Below are 16,002 nucleotides of genomic sequence, written 5' to 3'. Positions count from 1 at the left end.
GCTAGAGGTGTATAGGTAAATGGCTTTATGGTCTGCTTTGAATCAGTTCAATCCAAAAAAGTAAAAACAATCCACTGGACTTTGTTTCCAAGTTTGAAGATGTTTCGCTTCTCATCCAGGAAGCTTTTTCAATTCAACTGACTCCGTTTGAAAATGAGACTGCTCTGACCCAGCCTCTGAAAAACAGTTATGTTGATGTGGAGGAGTCACTTTGTTAGTCCCTCATTTAGGGCGGGCGTACACTGTACTATATTTTCAATCTTTGTACTCAGCTACAGCTCAAATTGTAAGACGAAACCACAAGGTTTAAAAGTTCACAGCTCACGATGTATGTTCTTACATTTTGAGGCCTGATGCGATCTAACTGCTCACACTCTACATCCAAAAACTACCTCAGCGTCTAGAGATGGCACTAGTCGGAGTCATCAATCTGGAACCCAAACATAGACAGTAGAAGAAGAAGAATTCCCACGTTTACACATGCGCAGCGCACAAGGTTCAGGTGTATCGGCTCATAGACACCACTGGAGAATCAGCCAGAAAAGGGCAAAAACTCAAACAGTGTATGCCCTCCTTTAAGTCATTGTTGTTAGACTCCATAACTTTTTTTTTTTTTAAGAAATAAATTGATTCATTTATTAAATGAGGTCTAAGCTTTTTACCCCAAAATAATTAACAATTTGAATAATAATTTTTTTTTTTTTTTTTTTTTTAGCATTGAAATAAGGTGGATGTTTTTAACTTACACTAAAAGTGTGAGTGGGTCAATAACTTTTCTTTGTTCTCCCAAAAAAGGTCATTCCAGGATCTTTCCAAGCAAGTGGACCTTGCCTATGGGACAGTTCGGGACTCAGCTGTGTATGAATATTTCCGTGCCAAAGGCACCAACCCTTTGGAGCAGGACAGCACATTTGCTGAGCTCTGGAAGGTCGTCAACAAGAACAATGGCTTTGATAACTCAGTTTCAAGTCCATCAGAGGGCATCAAAAAGGTGTGTAAATACTGGTTAAGTTTTTATTGTTCAAATCGTGATGAGCCAAGTTATAGTCTGCTATTAAAGGGATAGTTCAGTATTTTTGACATGAATCTGTATGGCATCCCCATCACCAGCGGCATGCAATCACACTGACTTACCCCTGGCAGCGTCCTGTGAGCAGATTTATCGTCCAGTTTTGGTCAAGCCGAAAGTAGTCCTGCAGGTTTTTAGGAACAGCGAAATAAAACTTTTCTCTTCCCAAAAACATTCTCTTCCCAAAACATTATGTGTTCAAAAGAGTGATATTTTAACAGCCATGTCTCCTTCCGCGGAAGGAGACATGGCTGTTGTTGGGCTCGCTGTCTGAATGACGGCGCGCACTGATACGAACAGAGAGAAAATAGGACCAATTGATAACGACGTGTGACTTTTTCCACTACAATGTTTTTGGGATGCGAAAATATCACTCTTTTGAACACATAATGTTTTGGGAAGAGAAAAGTTTTATTTCGCTGTTCCTAAAAACCTGCAGGACTACTTTCGGCTTGACCAAAACTGGACGATAACTCTGCTCACAGGACGCTGCCAGGGGTAAGTCAGTGTGATTGCATGCCGCTGGTGATGGGGATGCCATACAGATTCATGTCAAAAATACCGAACTATCCCTTTAACACTACATTTAAAATTGTTTTTAACATGGAAAAAAAGGCAATTAAAGAATGCATATGTCCTTAATCATTTGAAAACGTCTGAGACCATGTTAACAAATGAAAGTAGTGTTTTCTCTGAAATGTAACTAAAGTAGACTGCAGATTTTTAAACAGTTGTACTCACCTTAAATGCCTTCTGGTTAAGCTGACAACACAATAATTATTCCTGCATTTTTGCATTTTGACTTTAAATTGACAGGAATACAGCATAATTTTAGCATATCGGATGGGAATTAAGAGGATTAACTGTTGGAAAATCCAGTTGTGTGCTTTACAATATACTTGAGCAAAATATTGTTTACTGAATTTTCTTTGTAGTTGATAAATAAAGACAATTTTTTGTGTCTTGATGAAACTAGTAGTCAGATTTTTTCCATTTTTTTTCTGGGACAAGACAATTGTGTGGTTTGCCCCAATATCAGAAAACATTGATTTTAATGAAAAAAAAAAATACTGTATTTTCTTTAAAAATAGAAAATGTCAATAAAGGGTTAGTGATTAAACAACCTTGTTGATGCCCAAATTTCTTAGAATCTGGAAGAAAAAAAAAATGTTACCTTCAATTTTTAAAATGACTGAAATCTGCCCCTAATTTATTTTGGAAAGTTAAATTATGCTGTCTATTTAGTGAAACAAAGCCATAAGCATTGCTTGTTGAAGCAATATGTCTGTACTGCTTTCCTGTAAACATCTTATGTAATTACCATTTTTCCTGTTTTTGTGTGGGTGTTGTGGAAACTGTTTCCAATGTACAGGCGAAGCGAGAGTCATACGCATTTCTGTGGGACATGGCAGTGGTGGAGTATGCTGCTCTGACAGATGACGACTGCACACTGACTATAGCAGGAAACAGTATTAGCACCAGAGGCTACGGCATGGCCCTGCAACACGGCAGTCCTTACAGAGACCTCTTTTCTCAGAAGTATGTATGGTAAACATTTTGTATAATTAAGTTTAAATCCAGTTACAAAAATTATAGACCAAAGGGAATTAACGTGTACATAGTTTTACAGAGGTTATTTTAATCAAAAGGAGATTTATATGTTTTTTGAAATTATGACTACTTTACTATTTCCTGAAATATAAATATTACCCTTATTTTGCAATAAAACAATCATTAGTCAAGAATGCTTAGTTTAAAAATCTGTAGTTTTAACAAAATTTCCTTTGACTGGAGTGGACACTAGATCCACAGAGATTAAATGATTGTATGCCAGAACAAAATGCATTGGATATGAATGCTTGTCTGTCCATAAATGTGGACATTGATTTTATTTGAATATACAGCTCATAAAAATAAAGGTGTTCTTCTTTAATCACTAAAGCAAAACATCTGGTGAGATATTAAATCTTAGGATCCTTGGACTGATATTGTAAGTAACAATTACCAAGATTAAAATGTAACAAAAAAAGCTTTAGACAAGAAACTGTTTCACAAAGTGGTTTGATTTAAAAGGGTATATCTTACAGTCTTTAATATCTATTCATTATCAAACGAATATTAGAAAATGAAAAATGCCTGGCGAGATTTGTGTATTGTCTGAAAGAGTACTGAATATGCTAACAAAATAGGTTAGAGCTCATGTGTTAAAGACATGAGATTTGAATAAAATTAAAGAGACAGCTGCAACATTTTCTTAGAAAAGCAGCTACTCTAATGCCTGAGCCACAGATGGCCCCAATCTTTAGTCATTGAGTGGTGTTGGTAGAATCCTGATATTCATTTAAACATTTGTTTTTTATAGAGACAACATTGATCTTTCACAATATGCTTTTAGGCCGGTCTTCAAAATAAAAAGATATAGGGCACCAGTTTTTACCAATCTTTGATATAAGATCTTAGATACAAAGATTGATCACACTGATTTCTTGAATGGAATAAGAGCTGTGAATGTGCCCGCATTGAGAGACAGATCAATATAATGCTGTGACGTCTCATGGATGAGAGTGCTTGCAATAAAGACAAAAAAACTGCACACAAATTTGTTTCACCACAGATGTACCAAGGCTAGGTGTATGGCCTAAATCATGTAATTTGTGCAAAAGCACAAGCCTGGTTTTATCCAGTTTGTAGCTATGAATAGAAAAAGCCCTTCACAATATGCACACACTGTATAAATATCAATTTTACTGCATCAGCAATGCAGCTTAGAGGTACATATTTTTACTGAATGGGAAATAGAAACATTTAATTAAAGAAATAGTTACAATTATGTTTGATTGCTTTTCTTCTTGAGATCATGATTTTAAAAAAAAGTAAATATAGTGTAAATTAATCGTAGAGTACAGGCTGTTTTCTTAATCAGCACTTGGAAGCATTTATTACTGCACAGGCCAATCATATTGTGGCAGAAGATCAGAAAAACATTCAATTAGTCATTTTGGTATTAAAATCTTGCTTAAAATGCCTTTTAACACTGCAAAAGAAGTGTATCTTATGTATGACTCTTTAAACATCTTTGTGGAATTAAAAAAAGGATATCATAACATCAAGAAAACATCATGGGGAAAAGGAAAATATTTAATTTAAAATCGGAGTTAAAAAATCTTAAAATGAAGTTTTTCAAGCCCAAGTTTTTTTACAACCACCTTTCAACCTGTATTTTTAGGGTATAGTGTGTGAGACATCTTCCTCCTAATACACATAGAGGCAGGGTAGTAGGGTTAATGATAATAACCCCTTATTGTCCTAGAAATATCCAACACAAGTTACTTTTCTGCAGAAGAGGAGAGTGGAACCAGATAGAGAATGACTCCCTGAATGTCTGTGGTCAACTCTGCCGGGACCTCTCTGTCCCCTGCCTTTATTATCTGACCTCAAAGAGACATCGGGGGGTCAGACATTTACTACAAAATCTTATACAAAAACGGAGGTGCACGTTTATTGCCGGTGTTTATCAGTCCTCCGCAACCGCACAGCTGAATAAGGCACATTTCCCTTCCTTTGAGAAACATTTGTTATCCCTGTTTGAAGTTAAAACAACACTACATTCATAGGAGGCCAAATGCCTGCAATTTAGTACAAATAAAATGATATCATTTACATTTTTCTAACACAGGGGTTCCGGTCCTAGAGGTTAAGTGTCCTGTACCTTTTACGTAGTTGTGTGTTTTTTCAACACACCTGAGTCAAATAATCAGGTCATGAGCAGGATTTTGCAAAACCCTTCTGCAAATGAGGAGGTAATTCAGCCATTTGATTCAGGTTAGGAAGCAGAGACACATCTAAAATGTGTACGACATCGGAGCTGAGGAACCCGGCCTTAGAGTGAACTTTTTTTTGACAGTCTACATGTGACAAGATCTACTCTAAAACTAAATCGTTATCTCAATACTGTAAATTTCATCAGTAGAGGAAAATTGGGGGGGGTTACAGATTTTAAACTTCCCAAACAGGTTGCTCAGTTTGAAATTGATAAAAGTTCGAGGATCAACAAAAAGTGATATGGCTCAACAAACGATCACTTACCATAGAATGCTACCACCTTCTGCTTTTGCAGCCTCTCTATTGATTTAAAACAAAACAAACAAGAGGACTTTGGTCCAATCAGCTTTCTTCTTACCTCAAGTACGGTGCTTCAGACATTAAAAAAACAACTTTGTCAGCAATTAACCTTTTTAGCATTTCATTCTTATTTAGGATGTCATTAACTGTCTGATAGAGAAATGTTAAATATACTGTAAAACCTTAGATTGTTAAGATCATAATATCAAATTTTAATAATGATTTTTTTTATTTTATTTTAAGTGGACTTAAGTGTAAAGTTCCATGATGTACATAGATTTAGTACTATTTAGAAGAAAGACAGCAATGTGTTAAGGTTTGTGCACTTAAATCGGATCTCTTTCCTAATGACATGAGGGTGCCTTAAGGGTCAGTATTAGGTCCTTAGCTAGTTTTTATGTAAACAAATGACCTACTGGGCTGCTGTCAGAGTTTTAACTTTCAGCTATATGCTGGCGACACAGTTATTTATGTGTCAGAAAAAAAACCTGCCTTACAGTGCAAAGCTTAGCAAGTGCCTTAGTCTATATCTCCAAGTGACTTGAATCATTGCATTTGACTAAAAAATGTTGTCAATCATTATTTATTTTTTTTAACATCTCAAGGCATACCAGTTCAGGTAGCACCTTTCTGTATTTTTTTGACAATGAAATGGTTATACCAATAAACAAAGCAAATTATCTGGCTACTGTTTTTTAAAACCTAAAATTCCAAGGTCAAATAACAAGCATATTACTGTATGCAAAAAGGTAATTCTATTCTGAACTGCGTCTGTTTTATTAGAAGGGAGTTGCCGTATCATGCAGCGTTGTTGTACATCCATGCTATGATCTTTTCCCATCTGTCATTCCAAATTGCAGCATGGTCTTGAGCTTCTACCTCTACAATAAAGCACATGATTTGTCTTTATAATCAGTTCAGTGAGGTCTTAGACAAGAAATCTATAAGGTGGTATCATTGTGACATCAAAAAGAAGCTTTAGCTTTTTAGTTTAACTGTAAAACCTTATTTGTGTCACGACTTTTCTCTTATTGTCAGACATCAGAACCTCTGTCAATGTGGACTGTGTTGCATTTATGTTGAGGGCAATTTTTGGTTTGTCTAGTTTGTCCACCAATGATGCAATTTTAGTTCGTTTATCCAGGTTTTTAAGCTTAATGTTGTGTCTTATATACCCCACTTCTAGCAAAGTGTTTCAAACTTAAAAGGGCGCCCTTTCTGTGTTTGCATTATTTATCATAGTGTATAAAACTGTGACTCTGGCTGTTGGTAATTATATCCAACTGCAGTTTTGAAAAATCTATAGGAGAACTAATAATTTATTACATTTATAATGCACTTCACATTTTTAAGATCTTTAAGTGCTAGAGCAAGGAAAAATTGCACAGAAGTAGGAAAGTATTACACCTTTTATAAAGGCTGCCAAGTTACAGCGACTAAAGCACTCCAGGGGTACAGCACAGCTTTAGTTTCACTCCTTCATGATCATACTACATTTGTTTCTTCTTTTCTCTCTGTGCTCCTGCATTTTAACCACCCCATTTGATCTTCTTTTAGTAGCATTTAAGTGTTAAATTTGTATTTTTTTTTCTGGCAGCAGTTTTTTTTCTCTCCCTGTAACGATTTCTAAACACTGGTCTTTTCAGTTTTGTTAAAAATCAATCATGTCTTGCACTCTATTGCTGTAAACTAAAACCTGCACTGTTTAATAGCATTTTACCCTCTATGGGTTTTTAATGATCCTACAGTCAATGTGAATGGATAACATTAGCAGTGCAGCATTTTTCCTTATTAGATTTATTCAATGAGCTGTTGTTTTTAATTATGGTTATGTTATAATGGTGTGGTAATTGTTCTGATCCTTCTTTCATTGTTTTTTTTTTTAATATAGATTAATTATCCATCATTTTCTATGATACGTCCATCTAAATTTCCTTACTGGGGGACAATAATGAACAAAACTTTTTTTTATTTTGTAATTTTTTGAGCTTGCATTTGATTCTGTACAGTGTATTGATTGCCTACTGTCCTGCAGTGCTTCACATGAAATTACTCACATAAGCAAAAAATTGTTTTTCCCCCACTGCAGGATTTTGGAACTTCAGGAGAAAGGTGATCTAGACATCCTGAAGCAAAAATGGTGGCCAAAGAAAGGCCGCTGTGATCTACAGAGCCACACAGACGCACAGCCTGAAGGACGGGCGCTGCGTCTGCACAGCTTTGCTGGTGTGTTTTGCATCTTAGCCGCCGGGCTTCTACTTGCCCTCCTGGTAGCCGCCCTGGAAACCTGGTGGAACAGCAACCACTGCCGGAGAGAGCAGCCCAAAGAGGTGACAACCGACAACTCATCTGGCCAAGCCCTGCTAAACCAGAACCGGGCCATGGTGATCACCACCCCCGGCCCACCAAGGCCCCGGTCGAGACCCAGACCGCCTGGCCCCCCGGTCCTGCCCAGGGATGCCACTGCCACACTCTACTTTATGGATCCAGCAGGCGCTGATGCAAGCCCCGATTTAGTAGAGCTTCAGTACACCCAGTTATAATAGGTGTGCCTTTGGTGATAGTTCAGACATCAGTTTTCATATTTCTTCTCATGTCGGGAAAGAGGCGGGGTGCTCTGTCCAGACTTCTAAGGCTTCTCTAATGCTGATACAGAAATTATTGGTTTTTACGAAATTGATTACTGGTCCTCATATGGGAGAAGCTGCAAAGACAAAAGTATACATTGTATTGCTAATTCCACAACTGAAATTGTACTCTGATAAGCGCTTCAGTTGTGCAATAGCTCTCTTTAGCTAATCCATTCAAGTCTTAATGCTTTAGAGCTCTGCCTTCATTCTGCTGCTGTGAACTGGGCAGCCCCTCTGCAGGAGGTGTCCAGACAACTAAGGCTTGACATGGATCCCTAAACTAAAGTGTGAGCCTTCACCAGCCTGTTTGGTGTGACAGTTCAACAATACTAGATGAAAACACCCATTTAAGGCCAAAACACATTTTAAAAAAACAGACAAACACAAACTCCACAGCCGTGTAACTTTGGTCCCAAAAAAGTTTGTTAAAGCCGATAACACCTATCCTAATGTCGCCCTGTGCACCTACTTTAAAACAGCGTAATATGTTTACGGTTCAAAGGCTGTAAAAAATCAGGACACAATTTATAATCAAGTAGTAGTATGTTGTAAGCATGTTGGGATATTTCCACCCTACATATTTCTTTGGTCGCCATCATTTCTCTGTGGGCTTGAACCTTAGAACTAAAATGTCTATTTATTGGCTAGAGAAGAGCAAGCAGCAAAAAACTGTGGAATAATTCACAGTAGAAAAAGATCAGTTTGTTCTAGATGATTTCCAAAGATGTTCTCATAAAAGTTTTACATATTAAGTGCTTAGGTCGACATCACAGCCTGTGGTGTTTTGTTTGTTTTGTTTTTTGTGTTAATCATTATATTAGTACTGGTATTATCTAGCTCTCGTGTTAAATTGGTCAATGCAAAGTATCTAGGTAAAAATCCCAGTTCAAACTATTACAAAAGAAAGCAATATTTATTTATTTTTTTACAAAAAAAAATTATTTTCCCAAATAGTCAATATTATATCAAACAGGAAACTAACAGAATTCAATGACATTTGCAATTCTTATGTAGTACAAGTCTGTGAAGCACTTTTTATTAAATTTGAAGCTGATATATTCAATTTTAAGTTCTTATATCATTTAAGTTTGTCTGATTTGAATTCATCTTATTTGGGGTCTTTCCTTTCTTAAGAGCCAGGGTTTCTAATAATTTAGATCATCCCCTGGTTTCTACACACCTGATTAAAAATTAAGTTTTACAACAGGGCCTCTGCAGAACTTTCTGCCTAAAACTGTAGACACTGCACAATGTTTTGCCAGATTTTACCCGATAGTCATAAAAAGACTGCATCATTCTGCAGTGGGGGTAGTCGAATCTGGAGTCTGCAGTCTGCTCCTAAACTGCAAACATGTTGTCTACAACCAATGCAAAATAATGGCTGGGAAAAGATATGAGCTGAGCGTTGACTTTGTCATAGAAACTTTATATTTGTAACAAAACATTAAGAATTGAGATATGGGAATAATACAAACTATTGTGGCAATTACCAAGTGATAAAAAATAACACAAAAACAGACACACTTAAGATAAGTGATGTTTTAATTATTGAACATTCAGTAGTCACAGATTGTCCAAAATGATTATCATGTTCAGAGATAAGGGGTTCCAGAATGACTTTGTAGATGTGTCTTCTGAACTCTGATTTGTGTCTTGGACACCCAAATAGAGAGGTGTGCTGAGCTGATGATAAATCCAACCGGTTGGATCTATTGTCAGAAGACAACACTAAATAGAGTCTTCTGACTCCTTTGTTGGAGCCTTCCGGACATTTTCACCCATAACTAGCTGTAACCCTAAGGTTTGCTATACCTGATGCTTTGGATATTCTTCAACGTCATGTCAAACACGAAAGGTCAGTGATGCTGTGACCCAGGCAGTTGCTGTGGCAAAAACTGAGTGGAGTGGAGGACTATTGGATGATATTAGATGATTCTGGTGAACCATAAAAATACTTTCCCTTGTCGAAGGAGAGCCTGGGGACTCTCAGTTCAACTTCCCTATCACCCAAGCTGAAGTCACTGATGTGGTTGGAAAGTTCTACGGTGTTAGGCATCAGTGGGAGATGAGGTTTGTCTAGGGATGTTGTGGGGTGATCATGATGACACATCTCTTCTTCCACCAAGTCTTGCAAAGCAAGGCTTCAAAACAATTAGACTTACCATAGTATGTGTTCCAGCTACGTACAGAGGATCACACATCCAACCTTTTCCAGATGGGGCTATGCTTGTGCTGTAGAGGAGAGTCTGGCCGATACATAGTTCCCATGTGATATAACCTATTTGTGTTATCTGTGTAGATAACTGCCTTGTTGGTTTCCAGAATGGTTTAAGTAATGGCTAACCAGGTTTGGGTATCAAAGTGTATTAATATGTTTTTTACTTTTTTATTTATTTGTATGTTGCATTGGAACAGGTCAGAATGTAATCAAATGTCATGGTTATGAGTGTTGATATTTTAGCCTGTATCTTCAAGCTATGAGGTTTATGTTTATGTAATTTCTCATTCTGAAATTCACTTGAACCTTGTTATTCCCAGAAAGAATTCTGATGTCATTTACAGAGTCTTTAAAACATTGATTGTATGTGTCCATGGATTTCAGGTTTATATGTTACTTCTCTCTGTAGGTAGTCTTCTCTTAGTAATTAACTGTGTCATACGATAGCTGGGGAAGCAATACTTTTCCCTTCTCTTCCCTAAATAGGTTGATCCCAACAGCAACAATTTTATATTTAGCTTTTGCAAACTGGAGTTTTAATAGAATGGCAATATATTTCATTTTTGTTTGTGTGGAATAATGTGGCGATAATTATTGTGGTTGCCAAGTGATGCTCTTGTCTATCAATATGGCATGATGCAGACTGACATTTTATATGTGTGGGGGACTATGCGTAGTCTAACAGATTCAGGTTGAGAATTGTGGTATTTGTCGCAGCTACCGAACACTGGACCAGTCCAGCTTGGTTCACATATGTTGACATAGAGAAGTTATTGAGCCTTGTGCCTTATGTTGCCTGGAGGAGATGCTCCTGGAGTATCGCCCATCAGATCACTGTACAAGTAAAGCAGTAGTATTATTTGCAATGCTGGCATTAAGTCTAACTTTGGGCGACAGTGGCATAGAATGCAGGAGTTTGATTTGCAACTGGAGGATTGCCAGGTCTAAACCCAGCGCCATCCATCTCAGTCATTTTGTTTTTGGGCAAGCCACTTCTCCCTTATGGTAATAAGAGGGCATGGTGGCTTTTGTCAGTTTTGCACCAGGGCAGCTGTCTACAATGTACTTGCCACCATCAGTGTGTGAATTTAAGTGTGAAAGGCTGAATGACTGAATGTAGTGTAAAGCACTTTGGAGTCCCCTGACTTGAAAAGGCACAATATAAGTGCAGGCCATAAACCAACTTGTTCCCGGTACATGCTGTGCTTTGGCAGGGCTGCCCTCTGTCACAGTTCTATTCATATTTTTCATGGTAGGGATGTCTAAGCACAGTCAAGGAGCAGAGGGGTTTTGTTGTGATACTAATGGATATCAACTATCTGTTTTGCAGATGACATGGTTATGTTGGTATCCCCTGGCCAGGACTTACAACATACACTTGTGCCTTTTGCAGCCAAGCAAGATGCTTTTTTTCTATTGTTTATTGTGACATATTACCTGTTGTTTCCAGAAGTAAATCAGCTCAAACTAAAAGTTTAACATTAAAATGGTCCAAACTAAACTGGCAAAAACAAAAGACCAAAAGTTCACTCTTTTGCTTCCAGTCCATGGCTATTTCACAAAGCAATAATAGACTAAAACTGACTCTTTTTTAAAACATTACTGTTTAGTTTAACATTTTAGTTTCTCTGTTGGAATTTTTATTCCAATCCCTCCTATCCAATCCTACCCCTCAAATGCTTTAATTTATTTGTGAGATGAGAACAGGTTTTGAATACTTAGTGGTTTAAACATATTTTATACCATAAACCATTATCGTGCCCTTTAGTTGTTTTCTTTTTACTTTTTTTTGTGTGTTTAGAGTTACAAAACAAAATTATTTTAGTTAACTGATGTATGCTACATTGGTGTTAAACAGAAAAATGTAAAAAAAAAAAAAAAAAGTCTGATAGTGTTCTTTTAACATACGTTTCAAGCCTGCAGAGAATGAGCATATTGTTTTCAAAGAATTTGGTGTGTAAATTTAATTTTTTTATTGTGTGTAGGCACAATGAAAGCTGTTTAAAATGGATATCCATAAAAATGAAAAAGAACATTCCAAATGGTTTAACATTATGGAAAATGCTTTTAAGAATGTTACTGATCAGTTGAAAAGGATCAAAAGCATCAAAAATAGCATTGGAATGGCTGTTAGAGATTCTTGATTTAGGATTAGAAAAACGCAGGCATTGCTCAAATTTTTCAAGGGTTTGATCTGCTCTAAGTTGGCTAGTTATTCTGTTTATCTATATGCTAGTTATAGAATTTTATTTTATAATCTTTACCCCTGACTGTCTTTGTCACATAACTAATTCAATCAATTATCCAAACTAAATACAACTAAAATACACTTTGATTATGAGGATTCCCAGTCAAGTCAGAATTATGACCGTTTTATATTTAGGTTTTCTCAACATAGTAAAAAGTCATTACAAACAAAGATAAGGTATTGAATTTAAACCAATGGTTTTTACTAAATGATCTTGGGGTCAAGTGGAGATGGAGATAAAGAGTTTTAGGTTTTGGCATCTGTCATGACAGGAAGAGAGCAAGCAGACACATTTGATTCATTTTTCTTCCTTGTCTTTTTACCTGTTCTTTCTGTGGCTTAAGAAAACAAGTAAAAAACAGATAAGGAAGATCCCTTCTAAGCCTCTATAGGCTCTCCGTAACTTAAACTAAAAGGCAACATTGTCAGCATTGCTTGTTACCCGGCAGTAGGGCAGGGCAGGAGGGCACATCATCCATTATTTCACCTCATTGTCTATCCTATATCTGGCTGTCATGTTTTGTCTGACTTAAATGGGTGCATCAAACAGGGAAAAAGCCAAAATGAAGAATGAGAATACCTATTGGGAAATCTGTCTAAAACATCTATCTTTGGCTTATTTTCCAATGAATGAGAATCTTAGTATTGATAAACTCTTGTCTAGTTCTCATTAGTCAAGTATTATGTCCCATCTTGTAAGCTGGATAATCACACTCCTACAAAGAGGCAAACTTCAATTTGTCCTTATTTAAATTCAATCATCTTTGCATCTTTGTGTGTTGCATTGAAATCAGTGTTGTGACCAGATGATTCAGTCTGTGTCTCGTCTCTGTCATCCAATTATACAAAAAATATCTCTTTTGCACAAAGCAACACATGTAAGCCTACTCTAGATGGAATATATTTTGTGGAAGTCATTGAAATTTGCCATTGAACACTTAAGACATTGGCTTTAAAACTAAAAGAAATATAAACCTATATGAAAGAAGCTGGAATAAACCATTTCAGCATCTTTCAACAAAGTTGCTTGGGCAGTACCTGTTCTCATGATAGTAGAATAGATTGCATGGAGTTTGTATTCATGAGTAAAGATGAACTGAGAACTATTATAACAAATCTCTTCCTTCATTCTGCATTTTCATTTCATCGTTAACCTTTATTTTTGTCCCAACTTGGCTTTTTTTTTATCAACCTTCTCCTCAATAACATCCATGCTCTCTCCATTCCAATATATCCTCTATCCACAATTCTCTTCTGGCTTTTATTCTTTATCCACACTTTGGCACTGTCCTCCCTTTCATCCATCTTTAGGACAAAGAGGTGAACCTGGAACAGGTCCACCAGCGTTTGAACAGCCTCCTGGATGAGGACCTAGCACACAAGCAGCTGCCAGGTCAGTCAATCGAGATCTCCGCCCTCGACATTGGCAATATGCAGCCCAGTCAGTCTCTGGAGGCCTTGTCTGTTCGAGACTACCCATCACACCGTGGGCCCTCGCCCCTGTCTGTGACCACCTTCCTTCAGGAGAGCCGTGGGGCAGGGAGGACACTAGGAGCAGCCGCTGGCAGAACCTTGCCCCTGCCACTCAGCAGTGCCACAATGCCCTCTATCCGGTGCAAGCACAGGGCGCCCAATGGGGGTCTTTTCCGACAGAGCCCAGTCAAGACACCCATGCCATTGTCCTACCAACCAGTGCCAGGAGGACCAATCCCAGAGGCCAGAGAGCCCAGCCACGGGACATCTATTTGAGCATGGCAAACGTTCACAAATACTCAAGCTCAAACAGAAGAGTCCAGAACTAATTGGAGTGCCTACAGAGTGAGGAGATATAAATAAACACTACAAAGGATTTTTATTGTAAGTGAGACGACACATGACAGACACTAAGACTTTATTGTAGATATTTGTAAGTACAAATAAAAAGCAACATTAAAAAGTGTATTTTGAATATTCTTCACAGTTGAGTTTAAAAAAAAATCCTAAAAGACTTTAAAAAATGACTGTTTGAATGGATTTGTAAATTTTGTTCCAAACAATTAAAGGTGATAATTCTTTGTGGTTGTTTTCTAAGTGCCAAGTTTAAAAATGTTTTCTTTCAGATCAACATTAACTGATTGTACTGTGAGAATACATGAAAAAAAGACATTTCACACCTCAAAATACATGGGAAGAGTTGATTTTGTTTAATAAAAAATAAAAGCTAACAAACACCAAATGACCCAGTAGTGTGTTTGAATAAAAGATGCTGCCAGACTATAACTGGGGATAAGGGTATCATTTTATCATTCTGCCTCGCATCTCTGAGTCAGGGGGGGAAACGATGGTGGTTCCTTTAATCTGCAAGTTTCCTTGACAACAAGGAAGTGTTGAGGATGAGGCAGGAGGAACTTCAGTCATCATTAATGGCTCAGTGATTTACGGAGGCAAGTGATATCAGCTGTTTATTCCCAACTCTGGGCACAATCATATATAACATATATTGAGGGTCTCCATGTTGTAGATAGTCCTATTATGGTTGTATACCACCTGCTTTATGTTTGAATTCAAGTACATGAAATTCCTTCACATTTTATGGCCTCAGCAGCCAAAACTATTGTAGGTATGAAAGGAAACCCAGACTAATGTTCCAATTCTAGGAAGCCTCTAGCCTTCTGTACATCATTATGCAAAATTCAAGGAGGATGTGGTCAAATCAGCCTTCAAAAAAAGAACTACAAAAATGCAAGTTACACAATCGTAGAGAACAACTGAAGCTCTCCATTTAAAAACCCCAAACATATAAAGGTGTGTTCATTTGCATGTGTCACACAGAGGACACATGAAGAAATAATTTTTTATTTTGCTTATTTATTTAAGGTGGTCTGTGCTTATACATCATGTCATGCAAGACTGGTGGGATTCCTTACAGCTCCTTAACACCAGTTAGGAACCTCACAAAGTCCCTTTGCTACAGACACTATGATAGGAAATATACAGGCTCCTTTTTCTACCCCTTTGTTTACTGACTGCACTGTCCTAACAGCACTTATTATGGCAACGGCTGACACATCTGCTTTGGCTAGAGTCCTTGTGAATTTGATGTATTCTGATTCAGCCTGTGCCTGCTTGTGTGGCTCTTATAAGTTATTTTTGCTTTGGTACCATGAGGGACTATATGTGTGTGACCTTATGTGCTCACTATAAACTGTCCAGGCAATAATGTCATTCCAAGTTCTGCTCTCTGCGCTTACTTAAAATTAAGCTATATATTAACATTAAGTTAATCAAGCCATAACATTGATTTAGAATCATCCATGACAACATCTTAATATACTCAAAAATAACTATAAAGTCCACACCTTAACTGCCTGAATTTGTTGTTGTTGATAAAGTTATATAACTGAAATTTGCCAAAAAGAGTGTAAATGGAGCAACCACATTTGAATAATTATTTTGTAAAAAATATGATTTTCAGTTCCTTTAAAGGGAAGCAGGTCGGAACAGCAGTTACTTTGTGTTGCCTCCCAGTCTTCAAATATATTTTCTCAAACTATTCAGTGGCTTTGTCTATTATTTTATAATAGGTTGTTATGCTTCTAGTATACCATTCCTACTTTCAAATCCTGAAGAGGAGCATGATACTGCATGTTATCGGAGGGAAAGGAGTTTACTACAGCTTTCTGAAACACAGGCGCAGTATAGCTCTGCCATACGTTTTGCTGCACATTGCCAATCA

The 16,002-nt window shown here is 37.2% G+C and overlaps 1 protein-coding gene across 1 annotated transcript in view; it reads left to right on the top strand.

Moving 5' to 3' along the window:
- The window catches only part of grid1a (glutamate receptor, ionotropic, delta 1a), a gene marked incomplete at its 5' end in the record, with an annotated part of 42,231 nt that extends 27,729 nt beyond the window's left edge, over positions 1-14,502 (top strand). The window contains 4 exons of the mRNA XM_038293911.1: positions 796-991; positions 2,442-2,608; positions 7,281-7,521; positions 13,599-14,502. Coding sequence (XP_038149839.1) covers positions 796-991; positions 2,442-2,608; positions 7,281-7,521; positions 13,599-14,036 — 1,042 coding nt within the window. The remainder of the gene's footprint in view (positions 1-795; positions 992-2,441; positions 2,609-7,280; positions 7,522-13,598) is intronic.
- Positions 14,503-16,002: the final 1,500 nt, after the last annotated feature.

Source organism: Cyprinodon tularosa, unplaced genomic scaffold, assembly GCF_016077235.1.
Source record: "Cyprinodon tularosa strain WSP-4 unplaced genomic scaffold, ASM1607723v1 ctg331, whole genome shotgun sequence".
In the NCBI taxonomy this organism is placed as follows: domain Eukaryota; kingdom Metazoa; phylum Chordata; class Actinopteri; order Cyprinodontiformes; family Cyprinodontidae; genus Cyprinodon; species Cyprinodon tularosa.
This window is presented reverse-complemented; position numbering and strand designations above follow the sequence as displayed.